A 22238-nucleotide genomic window follows, 5' to 3' on the forward strand; every position below is an offset into this window, starting at 1 on the left:
TCCGGATCTTTCGTCATTTGTTGCCTCCCCTGTGTCGGGGACGAAACGGAAGAGGTCTTCCAAGAAGTCGTCGCCGTATCATCACTGCCCCGAACGGCTGTGAGTGCTCCTATTGCTTGTCATTCTGTTCCAGGTATTGTAGCTGAATAGCCCAAGCAAGCTCCTGTACCGATTCCTTTGGTGACTGACTCGATATCGTCTTCTTCGCGGGGTCGGTGGGGTTGATTCAGGTTCGTCTCTCATAAGTTTCGCGACGCCTACTTTGTCGGATTGCCCTCAGTCGAAGGGGAAAAGCTCGAGGAAACTCAATATGGCTGCTTCAAAGAGGGTAGTTTTTGTTTCTCGTTTTTCCCCGGAGACGACGGCTGAGGATTTTTTCATTTCATTTATTTGATTTGGATTATGAGTACAACAATATACAAATCTTATAAATTTAGTACTAAATATGCATTGTAAATAATATAGTAAGGATAAATCATTCAACTATTATTATCAATATTTAAGTTTGAATAGGTAATGAAATTAACAATAAAAAACTAAACAATTTTAAAGTATTAAAAAAAAAAAACAAATATATGTATGTATAAATTATTTAAATGAGTTTTTATATGTATTCCCTCAGAAATAGAGAACTCTGTTAGTAGATATCATCAGGAATAACTATATAATTTAATGACATTTGTCTTGAATCTATGAATGTTTCTTATGATTTGAATTTGATTTGGGAGTTGGTTCCAGAGACGGATAGTTCGTATCAGGAAGTGTTTTTCAGATAAACTACGACGATGGCTTAGTTGTATAATGGTTCTACACCGAGAAGACCTGCAAAATTTAGTTTATTGTATAAGTATGTTGGCTTGCATGTGCTTATTATTTTATGTAAAAACATCAGCGACTTATACATTAGATAGTTTTCAAGAGGCAACTTCAGGACATTCGGCGAGAGATGAGAGACTCTGTCAAATTTTCAGCGGCATAAAACAATGTAGGAAGAATATAGCTTTTAACAAGAAGTAGCCTAATATTTAGAGGTGTATACTGTTCGGTAGTCCACAAACTACGAATTATAGAGTATAATTTTCCACAAGTAGCAGTTATATGATCAGACCAGTTAAGATGTTTGTTGAAAATAACTCCAAGGTTCTTTGCTTTGTCAACAACTTCTAGGAGTGACGTTCCCAATAATAGTTGTATGTTGGTTCCAATCTGTTTATTACGGATAATTATTGCTTTTGATTTGCTTGGATTAAGCAGTAAACCGTTATTTGAAGCCCAATATTGAATTCTAGAAAGATTTTGATTGATATTAGACACACAGGTTTCTATAGAATCCAGGTGACATGATGAATATAATTGTACGTCATCAGCATACATTTCAATATTTGAAAATTGCACTTGATCAGGCAAATCATTGGAATAAATGGAGTATAGAAGAGGGCCAAGAATTGATCCTTGAGGAACCACTCTATTAAGTGGCAGTAAGGAGGAGTTGTATATTCCGTTGGTTGTAAACTGTGATCGCATTGTGAGGTATGATGATATTAGGCGCACAGCGGTCGAATCAATGTTAAAGTTATATCTCAGTTTATTACATAGTATTGGATGCAGGACACTGCCAAAGGCTTTTGAGTGATCAAGGAGTATGAGAAAAGCTATATCGCCATTGTCGAGAGCAGACCGTAATGTTTCCACGACATCAGTAAGAGCAGTGAGACAGCTGAGATCAGGCCTAAATCCAGACTGTCGTGTGGTTAGAAGGTTTTTCTCATTCAGGTAGTTTTGGATTTGAATATGAAGAATTTAGTACGTTGGATAGATATGGTAGTATCGCAATTGGACGAAATTCGCCATTACCTTTTGGTATAGGAATAATTTTTGCAGTTTTCCATGCCACGGGGAAGGTGCTGGTCATAATAATGCAGTTATAGATATGAGTGATATATTGCAGAGTGTATGGTAGAATAATCTTGATGAATATGGGATCAATTTCATCACAGCCAACCGAGTTGGATTTAATTGACATACATCTGTTGTAAACTTCAACTTGTGTTACAGTTTTGTTATATTAGGTCTAGGGTCGATGGTATATCGGGTTTTAGAACTATTAGGTTGCAGTCTCAGTTCTCTGAGAATAGGTCTTTTATTGGTGATGCTGATCTCTTCGATACGCTGTGTAATCGTTATTTTTGGCATCCTAGTGCATTCGTTAAGGAGTTTGTTGATCGGTCAGATAACTTAGCTAGATTACCTAGCAGGCCTCCTCCATCTCCAAAAAACTGAGTGGCTCTTTTTCTATTGTTTATCAGAATGTCAGAGGGCTGAATACGAAATTATCGAGGCTGTATATTGATAGTTTTGATTTTGAGTTTGCGGTTTTGGTTATGACTGAGACTTGGCTCAGACCATCGGTATATGATTCTGATATGCTTTGTGGTTGTTACTTGGTGTTCCGGAAGGATCGTATGGGTAGGATTGGTGGTGGAGTATTAATTGGTGTCCTTGGCACCTACCCCTCTGAGCGAATTGTTCTGGACGATGTTGATGATATTGAATTCCTTTTGGTAAGGGTAGATGTTCTGGGATTTAGGTTATTCGTCACATGATCATATATTCCTCCGGCATCGGCATCTTGGCTTGGTTGATCGGTCAGATAACTTAGCTAGATTACCTAGCAGGCCTCCTCCATCTCCAAAAAACTGAGTGGCTCTTTTTCTATTGTTTATCAGAATGTCAGAGGGCTGAATACGAAATTATCGAGGCTGTATATTGATAGTTTTGATTTTGAGTTTGCGGTTTTGGTTATGACTGAGACTTGGCTCAGACCATCGGTATATGATTCTGATATGCTTTGTGGTTGTTACTTGGTGTTCCGGAAGGATCGTATGGGTAGGATTGGTGGTGGAGTATTAATTGGTGTCCTTGGCACCTACCCCTCTGAGCGAATTGTTCTGGACGATGTTGATGATATTGAATTCCTTTTGGTAAGGGTAGATGTTCTGGGATTTAGGTTATTCGTCACATGATCATATATTCCTCCGGCATCGGCATCTTGGCTTAGCTTGCCTGATACGGTGGAGTTAACTCCACTGACTACTTCTGGTGGTTCGGAATGGGTGATGACTTTTTTTTGAATATTTTTCTAGATGCTGGTTTGGGTCAAATCAATGGAGTTTTGAATTTCTTAGGTGTGATCGGTTGTCCGATATCGATGTGGCTGTTGATAATTTCTACAAGGATTTGGATGGTTTTGTGTCGCGAACTGTCACGATACGAAGGGTGGATTTCCCTAGGAATCGCCCATGGTATTCTCCTGAGATGACGAGACTCAGGAATGGTAGGAATAGATGTTTTAGACGTTATACGAGGACGGGATCTGATTTTGATTATGCTCGGTACTCTGTCGCTAGGTTTGTTTTTCAGATATTTTTCCAGACCCGCTGCCTCCATCGAGAATAAAAACACTGGCTGATAGACGCTGCAACATGTAACTTAAAATCATTCTATTATTAATGCAAAAAAATATGTTAAATGTGTTGCGATAGTGGTAAAACTGTTATATTTGTAAGAATTTATAAATGTTTAATCAAATTAATAAACGTCTAAACTATTTTGTTTTACTTGACCACAACGATTCTTTTACAACTATCTTAAAATGCACTTTTTCTGATTGTTTGAAGGGGCTCTTATTGGCGTCGTTCTAAATTGATCTAAAAAGGCACCTAATAATTGCACTCATGCGAAACTTTCTTGTAGTAACTTGGCGTGGTAAAACTTCTCAATAGTGACGGCGCTTTTCCGACGAGTTTTGGACGTCGTATATGATTGCTTTCGACGTGGTGGGGATTCTCAGGAGTGTCGTCAAATTCAAAAAATGTTGGCAGGGAACATATTAAATTAAAAAAATATCAGAAAATACGCAACAATATTCTCTTTGAGCCGTCTTTACATTGTTTTTTCAATTTTTCAAGGCAAGACTACGTAAGTTTTTGTCCAAGCAACCTAAGTTCAGTGGTAACTTGCAGAACAGCAATGGGAAATGGACTGAATCACCGGATGAGACTGTAGACCTGTTATTGGAAACGCACTTCCCAGAGTGTGAGATCAGAGATACAACGTATATTCGTAGATGCATTAGGTTTGGTGACCATGGAGAGCGTTAAATGGGCGATTGACAGTTTCGGCCCATATAAATCTCCAGGCTTGGACGGGGTATACCCATGTATGCTTCAGAAGTCTTTCGACCTCTTGGGTGAATCTTATGTGGAGTTGATGAGAGCCTCATTGCGTCTTGGATATATACCAAGGGCTTGGAGGAAGGTTAAGGTAACCTTCATTCCTAAAGCGTGGAACATATCACATGGAACGGCGAAGGATTTTAGACCAATAAGCTTCCCTGCCAGCATTTCAAAGTTCCATTTCAACCTCATCGTTACCACAGACTCGTAAATGTCACTTCAACCATCATGAAAAGGTACATCAAAAAGTACATGCAAGTAATTTGCCATCCCTACTGTTAAAAAAGCCATTTTTTTTGTGAAACGCCAAGCGCAACCAGCTTGTTATATTTTATTTAAATAAAAACGAAAATAAAGTTCTGAAAACATAGATTATACGCTTAAAATTGTGAAAGGTATATTGGTGAACAATTTGGTGATTTTCCAAATGGAATAAAGTGATTGTTTTTCAGATATTTTACAGACACGCTGCCTCCATGGAATAAAAACACTGGTTGATAGACGCAGCAACATGTAACTCGCTACTTGTAACTCAACATCATCATTAATGCCAAAAATTATGTTAAATGTAATGTGATAGTGGTATAAATGTTATATTTTTAAGAATTTGTAAATGTTTAATCAAATTAATAAATATCTAAACAAACGTGTTTTACTCGACCACAATGATTCTTTTACAACTATCTTAAAATGCACTTTTTCTGATTGTTTGGAGGGTCCCTTATTGGCGTCGTTCTAAATTGATCTATAAAGGCACCTAATAATTACACTCATGCGAAACATTTTTGTAGTAACTTGGCGTGGTACAACTTCTCAATAGTGACGGCGCTTTTCCGACGAGTTTTTGATGTCGTATATGATTGTTTTCGACGTAGTGGGGATTCTCAAAAGAGTCCCCAAATTCAAAAAATGTTGGCAGGGTTATCATCCTTCTTGCTAAAGACGATGGAGAGGATACTGGATGATCATATAAGGAACCAGCTAGGCATGAAACTATCAATCTGTCACTCAGTGGTGCATCACATAGAAAGATCCATGACATATGGCGAATATACATTGGCGGCGTTTCTGGACATTGAAGGTGCTTTTAATTATACGAAAATTGATAAAAGTACAGGCATTAGAGAAGAATGGTCTCGAGAAATTCGTTATAAAGTGGATCAAGGTGATGCTGCTAAGCAGGGACATGGTGGTGGAGCTAGCAAACTCCACAAGGAGGGCTAGGACCACTAGAGGATTGCCACAGGGAGGGGTAATATCACCTTTGCTATGGCTACTGGTTGTGAACGAGGTATTGACTGGACTGACTAGTAGGGGCATCAAGGTAGTGGCATACGCGGATGACATTGCCATTATGGCAATGTCATCCGCGTATATCGGGGAAATTCCCGGACTCTATTTCGGATGTGCTGAGCGGGTCTTTGCAGTATCTTTCGGAGTGGACACTAGGATGCGGATTAGGGGTGGAAAGACGGAGCTGGTACTGTTCACCAGGAGGAGAAAGGTTGTCGGTTACAAGTCGCCTGAATTCCAGGGTACGAAGCTGACCCTCTCGAAATCAGCAAGGTACTTGGGAGTTATTTTGGATTCCAAACTAAACTGGATGGAGAATACTGCGAATCGCATAAAGAGGGCATACGCGGCATTATACTCATGCCAGAAATTGGTAGGGCAGAGATAGGGAATGAGGCATTCTCTTTTTGGCTGGCTTTATACCGCGGTTGTAAGACCTGTGGCCACATATGGTTGTCATGTTTGGTGGACAATCGTGAATCACCAAAATCATATGTTGAGAATAAATAGGATATATAGGACTGCACTTATTTACATGACAGGCGCTATGAGGACCACAACCACTTCCGCTTTGGAGGTACTGATGGGAGTTATCCCACTCGATTTACACGTAAGGGAGACGGCGGAACTGACACTTCTGAGACTTAAGAGCTTGAACACGCTGGAGAGGACAGCCTGCAAGCGTACTGAGATTCTGGCCGGGCAGTATAGAGAGACGGACCATAAGGCCACGGAGCATGTTTATCATAACAAACCGACATACATTATACCTGAACATGTATACGGACGGGTCAAAGATGGAGGAAGGAACGGGCAGCGGAATCTATTGCAGTGAATTAGAAATAAGGGTGTCTTACACACTGGATAGTGATTGTAGTGACAGTATTTTTCAGGCTGGGATTTCTGCGATCACAAAGGCTGCTGAGTCGCTGTTGATGAGCCCGTTATTCAGAAGCGATATCAGCTTCTTCGTCACATCAAGCAGCTATAAAGGCATTGTGCAGTGCTGACTTAAGTCTAGGGTAGTCATCCGCTGTCGTAGAGAACTCAAGGTTCTCGCTGAACAGCATAATATAACTCTGTGTTGGGTTCCTGGGCACTATGGGATAATAGGAAATGAGGAAGCGGATGTGCTGGCTAAGGAGGTCGCTCGTGGAACGAATAATGTCCTAGCGGACGTTTTTCCTCCACTGTCTTCTTATCATTACAGGATAGCGGTAAAATATGATGAACTATGGCGAAGACGCTGGGTTTCTTCGATTGGTTGCGAGCAGACCAAGTTGATATGGGACGAAAAGAAACGTAGGAACTGCGAAATTTTGATGTCGATGAGCAGAGAAGAATTGCGGCCACTGATTGGTATCATAACAGGACATAACACACTTGGGAAACACATGGTAAGAATAGGACTTAAAGACGATTATATCTGTAGATGGTGCCTGGATCCGGAAGTTACGGAGGTCTCGTACCACTTCCTGTGCCAGTGTCCAGCTTCATCCTTTATAAGAAACAAGATACTGGGCTCCTTTTTCTTTCAGGCTCTCACTGATCTGCGGGAGTGCAGCTTAAGGGACATACTTGCATTCATCAGGGCCTCTGGTTGGTTGTTTTGAGATTTCTTTCAAAGAGAACAAGCAGGAGGAAGCTATGGGACAAAGCGGACCGCATCGGAAGAAAGAAGATGGAAAGATCACATCGAGGAATCACAATGGACCTATACTGGTCTAAGTGGACATCAATTTCAAAACAAAAATTGATATCATCCTCTACAACCTAACCTAACCCACGTCACCATTCTATGTTGGTGGATATAATTAGAAAATGGATATCGGTTCAAAACAATATACACCAACCGGTACTAAATAAGTCACGGTGGTACTACGATACTGACCATTATAAAAAAAACTATTGAAAAAATATTATAGTACTGCATTTTTCAACCCTGTTCTGTTGTTGATTATGTTAACAGCGAATGTTTCTTAAAAATATGCTTCGGAAGGCGCTATGAGCGGGCCGGGTTCAGCTTGGGAGTAATTAAAAACGCCTCAATATGTGTGTACAAAGTAAACTTTATTCGAAATATAAATCCAGAGCCAAAATCTTACAATTGTTCATAAACGTGAAAATAATAACAGACAATATGAAGTGAAACGTTCAATTCAAAAAATACTAAAATTATATTCATACAAATTAAATAGCCTTTGGCTATGTGGTTTTCATTTAATTAACGGCTCACAGAAAAAATTCATATACATATTCAAAAGATGTCAATATTATGATTTTTTCTCGGTGATATACATAGCTACCAACTACTTGACACCGTAATCAATTTGAATATTTATGATAATTTTCAAAAGTAATTTGAGATATATCGACTAAACCTTATTTATAAGACTATGATAAAACTACCTGTATAATAACATACAATTATAATGCCGTTTTCATTATTTATTAAACACCAGGAGGAGGTGGTTCTTCATAGCGAACTATAGGGGACTTCGAAGATAGAACGATGTCATCGGGAACCATACTAAGAAGCTCTGCTTCACTTAGAGTGGCCAGACGGCTTGTAGACGGTGCATCTAAAAATTAAAAGGTGTTCAGATAAGAATCAAATAAAACCATATTGTTGCTATACTTTTTTGTCCATATGAAGGTTCAATTGGATCAGCTGGGTTATATTCATCATTAACAGCATTTAATACTGTGGGTGTCTTCATTAACGAACCAATGAGTGGCGGAGGAGGTGGCAAAATAGGTTGTGATTCCTGTGCACCAGTAGTTGGTTTGATACTAGCTAAAATTTGTGATAAATTCGATGGTATAGCTATATTCGCCAACACTTTTGATGTTGATCCCGTCGCCTTTCCAAATTTCTGTAAATATATAATGTCTTATTTGCTTACTTTCAATTGCTTTAGGTTTACCGTTGATTCTCCCGTAAGAAGACCAGCTATTTCCATTTCCTGTGCTGCTATTTGTCTATTAATTTCTTCCATCTTGCGTTTCAGTTCTTCTTCGGCATTTTGCATTTGATTTGACGAAACTGTTGATTTAATGGGTAATAATGGTAAATCTTCATCAGAACTGCCACCTGGTGAATACGGTTCGTCGGCGTCTTCTAATTTAGTAGCCAGCGAAGACGCAACTGAAAGTAAATTAAAAATAAAATTTACATTTACATATATTTTATTGATTTGTCCGAAAAATTACCTTTGTGTGCCTTTGATACAATTGGTGCTTTTATTATTGCATCGACATCGATATCTTTAGGGACTGTTGATTGGCGGCGTTTCTTGGATTTCGGACTCCCGGGGGGTGAATTGGGGTCACCGTTATTTGTACGAACAATCTGAAAGACAAAAACGTTGCACGATTTATTTTCGTATTGATTAATCAATTTTCGACTACAGTAGGTAACGGATATAAGCACATCTCATATAAGCATATAAGTTAATAAAAAACACTATACATGATTTTTCTTAAGAACAATGAATGTTTTTAAGAAGGAAAAAAAAAATAAAACGCATATTAGAAACAAAAAGTGTGTGTTTTTCCGAGTTTCTTATATCCGTTACCTACTGTATTTGTAAAAAGATTCCCAATAAACACAGGATGAGCGTTTTTCAAATACAACACCTTTTCAGTTTGAGGGCAAATTTCATTTTCAACATAAATTCAACTTGACTTGAAACAGCTCATCTTCAATACATCTTCAAATTGTTGTCGAATTACAACCAATTTGTCAAAATGTTGACGAAAACTTTGAAAATGTGTTGAAGATAATTGGAGAAAACTTTGACAAAACACTACCCTGAAATGCAACGAAAAAACCACATGGTTTTCAATACTACTTTGGACAACAAAGTTCGTGGAAGAAATACAAAAATGTGGAAATTTTTTAATAATCAATTGAAATTGCTTATAATAATTGGTAAGTAAAACTAAAACACGAAATGAAAACTTTAAGAAAGTCACTAAACTCAAATCTCTTTGCAGACAACTAAAATATTTGGATGCTGATTCTTGGACACTTATCGAAAGAGAAAGTTTCCAAAAATCAAAGTGCAACCAAAAAAACTTGGTATTTATGCTTTTCCATATCAACAACTACTAGATGATAATTCGCACCACATCGATAGTTTAATTTACATCGCATCATCGGTTTAATTTGTTATTTTGTGAATTGAAATTGCTGGAAATTTATTCCAATTATCTGGTCATCAAGTTCCTGAAAATTGCCAGTATTTTAATAACAACAATTTTGTAACACCAACGTTCTTGAGGAAATCACGAAGTACGTGGTCAGTTGGAAGAAATACAAATTGGTAAGTCAAAATAAAAAGTGAAATGAAAACATAATGGAAATCACAAAACTCGATTGTTTTGCAGAAAACTAAAATCATTGGATGGTATATTCTTGGAAGATGTTGGCCGATGAAAAACCGATGAAGGAAACAACAAAGAAAAGTTTTCAGAAAACTTACAAAGTGCAACCAATTAAAACAAAGTGCAACAATTCCTATATCAAGAACTTCTGGATGAAAATGTGCATTTTACATCAATTTACATCCCGTCATCAGTTTGATATTTTGTGATTTCCTCTTGCTGGAATCTATTCTAACATACAAGCCAGCAAGTTCCTCGATAGTAATTATTTCAAATTGCAAGCATATTAAATAATAGTTATTTGACACCAACATTGTATTGTATTCATAGTTTTATTTATTAATACGTTTAATAAGATAATTACATTTTGATTGGTATTACATTATTATTTTTATATATTATTAATGTTATTTTTAAGATTATTATATTTGTTAACAAAAAAAAATAATAAAATTTACAAAATCCCTAGAAATTTAGTATTGACTTTCAGTTAGAACTAGGATTGACTTTCATACAAATTGTGGTTTGAAAGTATTCGCAACAATGCTAATTTTTTATTTTTCTCACATTGAAAACTGTTTGAGAAATTATTGAGTAGCGATGCATTTCAATTTGAGGATTACAATTGAGAAATTATTGCTATTGTGTTGAATTTTACTGTTGAGGGTAATGTCTGTTTTTTGTTGAGAACGCGATTTTCTCAACAATTTCTCAACTTGAATATTACCCTAATCCTTTGAAAAAATGTCTGAAAAATTATTGAATTTTAGTATTTTTCAAACGTTTGTGTTTATTGGGTTATAAGTCAACTTTTCCAAATCTTTAAAATCTACCAATCAGTTTTGGAGTGTTTTCAAAACCGTTCGCAGTAAAAAAAAGTGATAAAATGCACCTTGTACACACGGATAGAAAAATATGTTTTTCATATGTTCGGGCTGAATTTTTTAAACACAATATATTTAAGTCCAAAAATATAGTGTTCCTATACTAGCATAAAATGCGACACATATGTTAATATGTTAGGATATATTATGTTTTTTCCCAATCAATATTTCATAAATATAATATATGTGGATGTAAACATATATTAATTTAGAAATTTTGAGTAAACATATATATGTTGCGATATCTTATTCAGAGAGCGAGAGGGTATAAAGAAAGAAATAGAAATTGAAACAGAGAGAATTGAAGAAACTTAAAAGTAAATGCGTCTTACAACAAAGCGAAGGAAAATGGTTAAAATTTAATTATAAACCTTAATTTAAAATAATAAAAATCATTAATTTCATTATAAAAGTAATATTCAGAATAAATTTACTGCTTTTCTTTAATTTGGTATAGAGATTTGAAGTGCTTATTTGGCTAGCATATTTTCACCACCCTTTTCTGTAGGTAGAGATTTGAAATTGTTTAAGGTATAATTTGTAACTATAGCTTAAGTTTCAGTAAAGTTATTAAGGTTTTATTCTGCATATATACAAAAATATTGATTTTTGGCCCGTTGAGAAAATAATGGACTTGTTGTAGGCACTTATTTGTGTTATTTACTATTTGTTTAACTTATTTTATTTGTTAATGATGGATATAGACAGAATCCAAAGAGGGCTAACGCGAGGGTAAAGTAAAATGGGTAACACGCTTGCGGCCGGGGTTTGAGATTTTCAATAACACAAATAAGTGCCTACAACATAGCACATAATTTTCTCAACGGGCTAAAAATCTATATTTTTTTTTTGTATATATTCGGAATAAAACCTTGATAACTTTGCTAAAACTTTGGCTATAGTTACGAATTATACCTCAAATGAAAGAGGCTTTATCTAAATCTGAACCGATTTGGTTTTGAAGAATGTGAAATCTACTCGGGGTAAAATATTAAGTCAATTGAACTAAAATCTCGTTGAATCTCGTGCATCTGTGCTCATATGGGTGTAAATCTGTCGAAATCTATATTTGGGAGCTATACCTAAATCTGATCAGATTTCAGTGAGATCTTTTAATGGAATGAATTTTTTATATGGGACTACTAATATCATATCGATATTTTTCTTTTATATACATATATTCTATAATTATAAGTTTTATATCTGTGTCATATATAACAAAATTAAATAATAATAAAATACTTAATATAAAAATGAACTTATTTCAGTAAAAAATGGATGTGGATAGCGTGGATAATTCGGTTATATGTAGTATATGTAGTAGTTTATCGACTCAACAGAATAATGAAGGTGACAGCAGAATTTATTGGTTGACAAAATCAACTCTTTATGTCATTTAAGTCCTCTTTACCATCATTCGATTGGCAGGACCGAATTATTTGGGAGACACAACTGCTAACTGATAGTAGCTGCAACTGCCATAAGTAGGTTGGCAATAAATTCGATTGTCCCAACCAATCTGTATTCTCTGTGTAGGAATTCCAGGGAAACATTTTTATACCCTGCGCCACACTGTGGAACAGATTATTATAAGTTAGTGCATATGTTTGCAACACCCAGAAGGAGACGAGATAGACACATGGTGTCTTTGGCAATAATGCTCGGGGTGGTTCCCTGAGTCGATATAACCATGTCCGTCTGTACGTCCGTCCGTCTGTGAACACATTTTTGTGATCACAGTCTAGGTCACAGTTTAAGTCCAATCGACTTCAAATTTGGCACATGTTCCTGTTTTGGGTCAGAATAGAACCCTATTGGTTTTGGAAGAAATCGGTTCAGATTTAGATATAGCTCCCATATATATCTTTCGCCCGATATGCACTTATATGGATCCACAAGCCAGAGTTTTATCCCGATTTGCTTGAAATTTTGCACGAGGAGTACAATTGGTAGTATAGTCGAGTGTGCAAAATTTGATTGAAATCGGTTCAGATTTAGATATAGCTCCCATATATATCTTTTGCCCGATATGGACTTATATGGCCCCAGAAGCCAGAGTTTAGGCCCAATTTGGTTGAAATTTTGCACATGGAGTACAATTAGTAGTGTAGTCAAGTGTGCTAAATTTTATTGAAATCGGTTCAGATTTAGATATAGCTCCCATATATATCTTTCGCCCGATATTGACTAATATGGTCCTAGAAGCCAGAGTTTTGGCCCAATTTGGTTGAAATTTTGCACTAGAAGTACAATTAGTAGTGTAGTCATGTGTGCTAAATTTGGTTGAAATCGGTTCAGATTTAGATATAGCTCCCATATATATCTTTCGCCCGATATGGACTAATATGGTCCTAGAAGCCAGAGGTTTGGCCCAATTTGATTGAAATTTTGCACTAGGAGTACAACTAGTAGTGTAGTCAAGTGTGCCAAATTTGATTGAAATCGGTTCAGATTTAGATATAGCTCCCATATATAGCTTTCGTCCGATTTATGACCACAGAGGCCAATTTTTTACTGCGATTTAGTTGAAATTTTGCACAGGGAGTATAATAAGCATTGTAGCTATGCGTGCCGAATTTGGTTGAAATCGGTTCAGATTTAGGTATATCTCCCATATATATGTTTTTCTGATTTCGACAAAAATGGTCAAAATACGAACATTTCCCTTTTAAAATCGCCTCTGCTTAGTCGAAAAGTTGTAAAAATTACTCTAATTTTCCTAAACTACTAATTCATATATATCGAGCGATAAATCATAAATAAACTTTTGCGAAGTTTCCTTAAAATTGCTTCATATTTAAATCTTTCCCATATTTTTTTACTATCATTGTGTTTCACCCTAGTGCATTAGCCGACTTAAATTTTGAGCCTATAGAATTTGTAGAAGTCTATCAAATTCTGTCCAGATCGAGTGATATCTAAATGTATGTATTTGGGACAAACCTCTATATATGTATTTGGGACAAACCTCTATATATTCAGTACCCAACATATTTGACGGATGTGATATGGTATCGAAAATTTAAATCCACAAAGCGGTGCAGGGTATAATATAGTCAGCCCCGCCCGACTTTAGACTTTCCTTACTTGTTTTACAATATCCCAACACAACACAAACACAAGATGAGCGTTTTTCAAATGCAACAACTTTTCAGTTTGAGGGTAAATATAATTTTCAACATAAATTCAACTTGACTTGAAATAGCTCATCTTCAATACATCTTCAAATTGTTTGCGAATTACTTCCAATTTGCCAAAATGTTGACGAAATCTTTGAAAAGGTGTTGAAGATAATATGAGAAAACTTTGACAAAACACTACCATAAAATGCAACAAAAAAACCATGTGGTTTTTAATACTTATTTGTGCAACGAAGTTCGTGGTCAATTGCAAGAAATAAAAAAAATGGAAAATTGTAGACAAATAACCAAATAGTTTATAAAAATAGGTAAGTGAAAATAATAAATGAAATAAAACTTTAAGGAAGTCACTAAATGTATATCTCTTTGCAGAAAACTAAAATTATGGATTCTACGTTCTTGAAAACATTTAAACGCTGACCGATGAAAAAATGGTGGACAATTAACTGGAACTGCTTCAAAAAGTTTATAATAATTGGTACGTCAATATGAAAAATTAAATCAACACTTTAGAGAAGTCACTAAATTTAAATCTCTTTGCAGAAAACTAAAATCTTTGGATGCTACATTCTTGCAAACATTAAGAAGCTGACCAATGAAAAATGAGTGGCTTATCGACAAGAAAAAGTTTCCAGAAACATTACAAGTGCAACCAATTAAAATGGTTAAAAACAACAAATTGTTGAAATCAACAACTTCTGGATGAAAATGTGCATCACATCGTCAGTTTAATTCATATGCTATTATCAGTTTAAAATGGATATTTTGTGAATTCCTTCTGCTGGAAATCAATTCTAACACGCGGTCCTGTACGTTCCTAATTTCAAATTGCCCGCATGTTAATAAATTGTAATGCTGTTTTATGACACCAAAAGGAAGGAAATCGAATTATCAATGCAAAAGTGTTTACTAATAATGTTTAAGATATTTAACGTTTTGTTGTTTGTTTTTTTTTTTTTTCTTATTTGTTGATATGCTTAATAAGATTATTATTTATCAATTGGTATTGTAGTGTATTATGTAGTGTAGTGTATTATTATATATTTTATTTTGATAAAAATGAATAAATTATACAAAATTAATAGAATTTTGGCTTTGACTTTCAATTTGAAGTGGGGATATCATTCATACAAATTTAGGTTGAAAAGTATTTGCAACGATGTTAATTTTGAATTTGACTCGCATCGAAAATTGTTTGACAAATTATTGAGTAGCGATGCATTTCAATTTGAGGATAACACTTGAGATATTATTGTTAATGTGTTGAATTTCACTGTTGAGGGTAATGTCTGTTTTTTGTTGAGAACGCGATTTTCTCAACAATTTCTCAACTTGAATATTACCCTAATCCTTTGAAAAAATGTTTGAAAAATTGTTGAAATTTAGCATTTTTCAAACGTTTGTGTTTATTGGGATGTTATATAAAATATTAGTCTCAATACGAGGGCAGTTCGGAAACTTCTAAGCCTAGCAAAAATGCGCGGTATAAACAGAAAAAAACTTGGAAACTTCCATCTCTGTTATGAACACATGTTAAATTTTGTTTCGATCTGGCAACTCCTTCATATAGAAACAGGTGTTCAAAAATGACGCATGCGCAATTTTTTTACAATGGAAAAATTAGAAATGCGTGCTGTCATTAAATATTTACATAAAAAGGTTTATCGGGACAAGAAATTCATAATGATATGGTGAATGTGTTAGGTGAAAGTGCTCCTTCATATGCAACAGTAAAAAAATTGGGTTGCTGAATTTAATCGTGGTCGTACAACCATTGAAGATGAACCACGTAGTGGACGTCCAAAAACAGCAACAACAACAGAAATTGTAGCCAAAGTGCATGATATGGTATTAAATGATCGAGTCCATTTAATTTTGCATGAAGAATTACAGATGAAAAAGCTTTCTGCAAGATGGGTGCCCGTTTGTTAACAGTCGATCAAAAACGCATAAGAATGAACATTTCTCAAGCTTGTTTGGATCGTTTTAAGCGAAATAAAATGGATTTTAAGCGTCGTTTCATAACTGTTGATGAAACATGGATCCACCACTATACTCCAGAGACAAAAGAACAATCCAAACAATGGACTGAAGCTGGAGGAAGTGTCCCAAAGAAGGCAAAAACAATTCAATCGGCTGGTAAGGTTATGGCAACGGTTTTTTGGGACTTCAAAGGTATTTTATTGATTGACTATCTGCAAAAGGGTAAAAGAATACATTCAGAGTACTATTACAACCCTTTGGATTAATTAAATGTACAAATTCGAGAAAAACGTCCTGGCTTACAACACAAAAAAATAATTTTTCATCAAGACAACGCACCAGCGCAAAAGAGTGTTTTAGCAATGGCTAAAATCAACGAATTGGAGTACGAGTTGCTTGATCACCCACCTTATTCTCCTGATTTAGCTCCCAGTGACTTTTACTTGTTTCCAAATCGAAACAAAATCCTTGCTGGCAAGCGTTTTACCTCAAATGAAGATGCAATTACAGTTGTAACCCACTATTTTGAAGACCTTGAGGGAAACTATTTTAATCAAGGGATATAATTGCTAGAAAAGCGTTGGACTAAGTGTATTGAAGTTTCAGGAGATTATATTGAAAAATAAAAATATTTTTGAAAAAATACCTATTCTCTTTCATTGATAGGCTAATAAGTTTCCGAACCGCCCTCGTATTATAAAAATTATTTTTAGTACCATTGAATTAGTCTAAGTATAGAAATATATAACATAATTTGTGTTTGGTTTATATAAAAGAAAAAAAAAATTATGTAAAAATTATCAATTGCATTCGAATTTGTATTTTGTTTAATGCCTTCCTTTAAACAAAATTATGATCGCTGTATTTCTACGAAGGGACATTTTGATGGACTAACATAGTAGACTAAGGCTACTAGGCAAATATTTGGCAAAAATGGGTGTCATACATTTTTCCAGAACCATTTTCCAAATATCTGAATACGGGTTTTGGAAAATAATCCTACCATGATGGTATATATCCAATATGAACTAAAAATGTTTGCTGGTTTCGCTGTGGCGACGGATTCATTTTTGATTTCTGTCAAATATTTGCCTAGTGTGACCAAAGCATAAGTAAGCCTTTATAAACAATGCGCCAACTTACCTAACTTATTAACGTTTGTAATTGCATAATTTCAAAACATTTTTATAATTATTGCCAGATATATTAATTGCAAGAAATATGAAAATACCATGATGACAGTTATTATTTAATTTAAATTTAAATGTAGGTTATTGTGTAGTCCTCTGGGGAATATTGACCAAACATATAGCGCCTTAGAGCCCTTTAGGCTATTTCTGATTTATTCCAATGCACAATATGCATATGATATCAAAGGAAGTTTTCCCTTAAGCGGGATCGCAGGAAATTCGAAAAAAATCCCGGGAATGAAAAAACTCTAATTATCACAAATATAGTAATTCCGTATCATCAGAGACGGTCTGTCGTCATCTGTAAGGTAATTGACATACATATACGACGTATTTTACTATACGTCGTAAACCTTCGTAGAATACTTGGTTTTTGACAATATAACAATTTGTTCTGTTTACGTTTTTTGGAACCGTTTATTTCGTACTTTTTCCATATTTTGTATTTACGAATGCATTTTTTTCATAATAAAATAATAAGCAAATGCTAAGTTTCGTAAAATGTTTTTTTTTTTTTTAAGATTATTATGGATTACGAATGCCTTTTCCAAATTATGCAAGTTCCTTTTGAGTAAAAATTTCAAAATATTAGTTTTATAAAAAAAATTTAAATACTTCAATATGACGTTTTCATGTCTTAGGATATTAAAAATAGGATCCTGTATTTCTGACATTTACTACGTTTTTTCGTTTAAGGGCGGCACTATGTTCATTCTTGCGAAAAAAATATAGAAATCATTATATCGCACATAGAAAGCGGTGTTTATTTATTTTACTAGGAGCGCTATTTAACAGGGAGCGATATTGAATTAAGTTATTGCATCCAAACACATACACATACTCCTAGCCCTTTATTTGAAAAAAGAAGAAGAATGTTCATTTATTTATTTTAGAAAATAATTTTGTTATTGAAAAAATACAATACAAATCTAACAACTTTATAAACCCACACAAATAGTTTTAATAAATAAATTATTTCTTAATTAACATTGCAAATGGCGCCATGCTATAAACGTCAGATTTCCAACACGAAAAAAACAAAGTATGTACCACAAATGGAAAAAAATTTCGCTAGTTTTTCGCATTTTTTGGTTTTGTATGGGATTTCGCATAGTACCGGCCTTTATACGGTATGATGTTATCGACGTTTACAACTTTTTGACAGTAGAAAATCCCAAAAATTGCTACTCGGACCATCTCTGCGTATCAATCCATCCATTGTAAAGGCCGGTACTACACTGTTAAAAAAATATGTTTTTCATATGTTCCGATATAAACAAAATGTGTTTCGGGCGCAATTTTTAAACACAATATATTTAAGTGCCAACATGTAATGTTCCTAAACTAACACTAAATGTTTGGGACACATATGTTAATATGTTAAAATTTATTATGTTTGGGGTATGAATGTTTCATAAAAATAATATGTGTGAATGTAAACATATATAAATTTACAAATTAAATATATATATATATGTTTACAATTTCTGTGAAACGGTTGTATGTTGTTTCGGAAAACTGCTTTATGATAAGGCCAAAAATTTGATATGCTTAAGTCTAAATATTATTTAATTTGAATATTAGAATGAGTATTCGGAGTAAAGAGAATAGACATTCGGAACCAAGAGCATAGAGATTTGAAAAAAAAAGCATGTGTTTTCGCCTTGTGAGGAGAATTTTATGTATGTGTGGACAAGTGTTTTGTTTATCATTTTGGCATTATGGAAACACATTTTTAACAGCCTTAAAGGTAAAAATGAAATTAAGTACAAAGTTTTATAAGTTTTAAAGGCATTTAAAAGGGTATTAAATGCTAGTAAAAAACGGTTCACGCCTAAATAAATTTATGTGTACATTATAAAATTATGTATGTATGTTTATACACTTCTTTTGTTAGAGTTTTTGATTTTCTTCCAAAATTCTAAACTTTTATACCAAAAACAGTTTTTTGTTATAAAATTGTTATTTTTGCAAAAAAAAATCTATATATATATATATAAAATTCAATCTATGTTTGTTTATTTGTATGTTTGTTTGATTGTTTGTATGTTCCGAGTTGGCTCCGAAACGGCTGAACCGATTTACTTGAAACTTTCAGAGATCGTAGGGGGCGTTCATGTATGTGGTGAAAATAGGGTACCTCATTTTTGACACCTGGTCGCGGAGGGGGACCTCCCCTTTGTCCGACTTTTTGAAAATTGGACCAAAGTTGACCGATTTGCTTGAAATTTTCTTTGAAAGTTGTGGTTGGCATCCGCTACTTTATATTTCGATATTGTTGGTGGAGGGGGGGGGGACCTCCCCTTTGTTCGACTTTTTCAAAGTACAGCGAAAAACCTAAAATTCTCTAAATTATCAGAGATTTATAGAGAACATGCGGTGAGGTTATGGAATTAATATGGGGTACCTGATGATTTCATATGTGGACGGGGAGGGGGACCTCCCCCTTGCCCTACTTTTTGAAACTTGGAACAAAATTATGCGATTTGCTTGAAATTTTCATTGAATGTTGGGGTTGGCATCTAGACAAAAATCCGCTACATTATTTGGTCGGGGAGGGTGACCACCCCTTTGCCCGACTTTTTTTAAAGTACAGTGAAAACAAAACTAAACTCCCCCGACTGAAATTTTACGGAACAATGGGTGAGGTTATGAAATTTATATCAGGTTCCTGATTTTTTAATAAAAATAAAAGGGCATAGGGAGACATCCGCTTCTCTTAAGTACATACAGAGAAAGAATTAAACGTTACCGAGTTACTTGAAATTTACAGAGGACTGGGAAGAGGTTACGATATTAATATTTGATACCTGATTTTGTGATATTTGGACGGAAGAGAGGCCGCCCCATTAGGCTTATAATTTGCTTGACATATTCTGCGACGTTTACAAAAGATACGCTACATCACTTTCCGATATTTGGTCGGGGGGGAGGTCTTCCACTACAACTGTAAAAAAAATCTTGTTTTCTTGAATTTACAAAGTGGGGGAAGGTTATGAACGAAGAGGCAACCTTCCTTGCCCCACACTTAAAGGAAAGTTTCAAGAATTTTCAGGGAAGGTTAGGGGTGCTATTTACTACAGTGTTTGTCGATATCGTATCGGGGAAAGTGACGTCCCTTTAAAACAATAGAGCAAAACTTAAACATTTCCGATCCACCTGAAATTTACAGGGAACGTGGGAGGAGGTGGTTAAATTTATACATGATTTTTAATAGTATATGATTTTTCGATATCTGGTTGGGGAAGGGGAAAATTTAAATAAACTTTGTCGATTTACTTCGATAGAATTTATAGGGACCATTGAGTAGTTGTGAAATTAATATAGGGTACGCTTTTACTACTTTTGCTTTTTCCGATTTATTGGATGAGTAACAGTAATTCTTTGTATGTTATTATATGTTAATATAGTGCTTAATTTTCAGATATGTTGAGGAGAAGGATACCTTTCCTTGACAAACCACACTTAAAATTCACAAGAAATATAGAAGATTGTCCAACTACTTGAATACAGAACATTATTTAAAAAATTTGGAGAAAAGGGTACTCCCTCTCCCCGACATTTTTTAAGACGAACCGTTTTACATATGCATATCCGCCGTATTTGTACCTATAAACGAAAAAGCAAGTAGTCCGATTTGTTTCAAAGAATTCAAATCTTTTCGAATTTGTTTTCAGCACGAAGAATATGGTTGACTAAGTTAACGCAAAATGTTCCTACAAATACGCTTCGGAAGGCGCAGCCAAGCGGGCCGGGTTACGCTAGTATTTTATACAAAAGCCATTTCGTTTATATCAAGCACTGTTTCTGACTCTAAATCTTTAATAGCCCACATTTCAAAGTTTCATTATAAAAATTTAATATAGTAGCAGGAATTGAACCCACGACCCTTTGCATGCAAGGCATGCTAACCACTGCTCCACGTGGCCAACAAATGTATGTTTCTTTTAAATAATGTTATGTTTCCATGGGCTCTTGGGAGCTGCAAACTATGCTATATAAATGTGACTTATAACGATAATTATCTACTGGTGACTATAACTGCTACGTAGCCCAGTGGATAGTGTGTTGGCTTACAAACTGTATGGTCCTCGGTTCGATTCTCCGTCCAGGCGAAAGGTAAAATTTTAAAAATTTATAAAATTGAATAAAAGGTACCAAGAACTAAAAATTTCGTTGAAGTGAACATTATGTTAGGGAATGAGCACAATCTTGCTTGGAAAATTCTTCCAAGCTTATAATATTTTCGGGCTCAAAATGCTTCCAAACATATAATATGTTCACATAAAACAAACATATTAATGTTTCGGCAGTATCCAATAATATATGTGCTTCCTGCAAAATATGTTTGGAACATATGTTAGAGAAGCGATTTTTTTTGAGGGTGTATGTTCGACTGAAAGCGAACGAAAAATGACAAAGTTATAAGCAATTGAGCGAATAAACCAAGTCCCAAACTCAATAATTTATGAGTGCAATAACAATTTTTGTGTGGGTGTGTGGTTCATATTTATTTGATTTGAAATTGCATTAGTACAAAATGGGTTATGGATTTATTCACTCAATTACTTTAGAAACGTCAGATAGAGCGATAACAAACGACCAATTTTTATGTGAGTGGGGATCGGCTATATATAACTATAGACCGATATGGACAATTTTTACATGGTTGTTAGCGGCCATATGGTAGCGCAACGTACCAAATTTCAACTGAATCGGATGAATTTTGCTCCTCCAAGAGGTTCCGGAGGTAAAATCTGATTTATATGGGAACTATAACAGGTTGGCTGATAAGTACCCGGTCTGATACATGATGGCGTCGCTAGTATTAAATGCATATTATTTTTATATAGTACCAACCTTAAATTGATTCGTGTCAAAATTTGACGTCTGTAAGTCAATTAGTTTGTGAGATAGAGCGTCTTTTGTGAAGCAACTTTTGTTATTGTGAAAAAAAATGGAAAAAAAGGAATTTCGTGTTTTGATAAAATACTTTTTTCTGAAGGGAAAAAATATGGTGGAAGCAAAAACTTGGCTTGATAATGAGTTTCCGGACTCTGCCCCAGGGAAATCAACAATAATTGATTGGTATGCAAAATTCAAGCGTGGTGAAATGAGCACGGA

At 34.9% G+C, this 22238-nt stretch overlaps 1 protein-coding gene and 2 long non-coding RNA genes across 3 annotated transcripts in view; 2 read left to right on the forward strand and 1 right to left on the reverse strand.

The window, feature by feature from the left end:
* The first annotated feature begins 3680 nt into the window (after positions 1-3680).
* LOC142239455 (uncharacterized) lies at positions 3681-4901 on the forward strand. Its single transcript, XR_012723042.1, has 2 exons — positions 3681-4630; positions 4688-4901. It is a non-coding gene; the product is annotated as an uncharacterized LOC142239455 (long non-coding RNA).
* Positions 4902-7579: 2678 nt separating this feature from the next.
* pps (protein partner of snf) overlaps positions 7580-22238 on the reverse strand; it is a 58970-nt gene continuing 44311 nt past the window's right edge. The window contains exons 10-13 of the mRNA XM_075290926.1: positions 8742-8880; positions 8456-8676; positions 8167-8404; positions 7580-8110 (exon numbers count right to left, since the gene is read on the reverse strand). Of these exons, the coding sequence (XP_075147041.1) occupies positions 7980-8110; positions 8167-8404; positions 8456-8676; positions 8742-8880 (729 nt within the window). The 3' untranslated portion in view covers positions 7580-7979. The remainder of the gene's footprint in view (positions 8111-8166; positions 8405-8455; positions 8677-8741; positions 8881-22238) is intronic.
* On the forward strand, positions 8874-10315 carry LOC142221269 (uncharacterized). Its single transcript, XR_012717979.1, has 3 exons — positions 8874-9462; positions 9528-9856; positions 9921-10315. It is a non-coding gene; the product is annotated as an uncharacterized LOC142221269 (long non-coding RNA).

Source organism: Haematobia irritans, chromosome 1 (genome assembly GCF_050003625.1).
Source record: "Haematobia irritans isolate KBUSLIRL chromosome 1, ASM5000362v1, whole genome shotgun sequence".
Lineage (NCBI taxonomy): Eukaryota > Metazoa > Arthropoda > Insecta > Diptera > Muscidae > Haematobia > Haematobia irritans.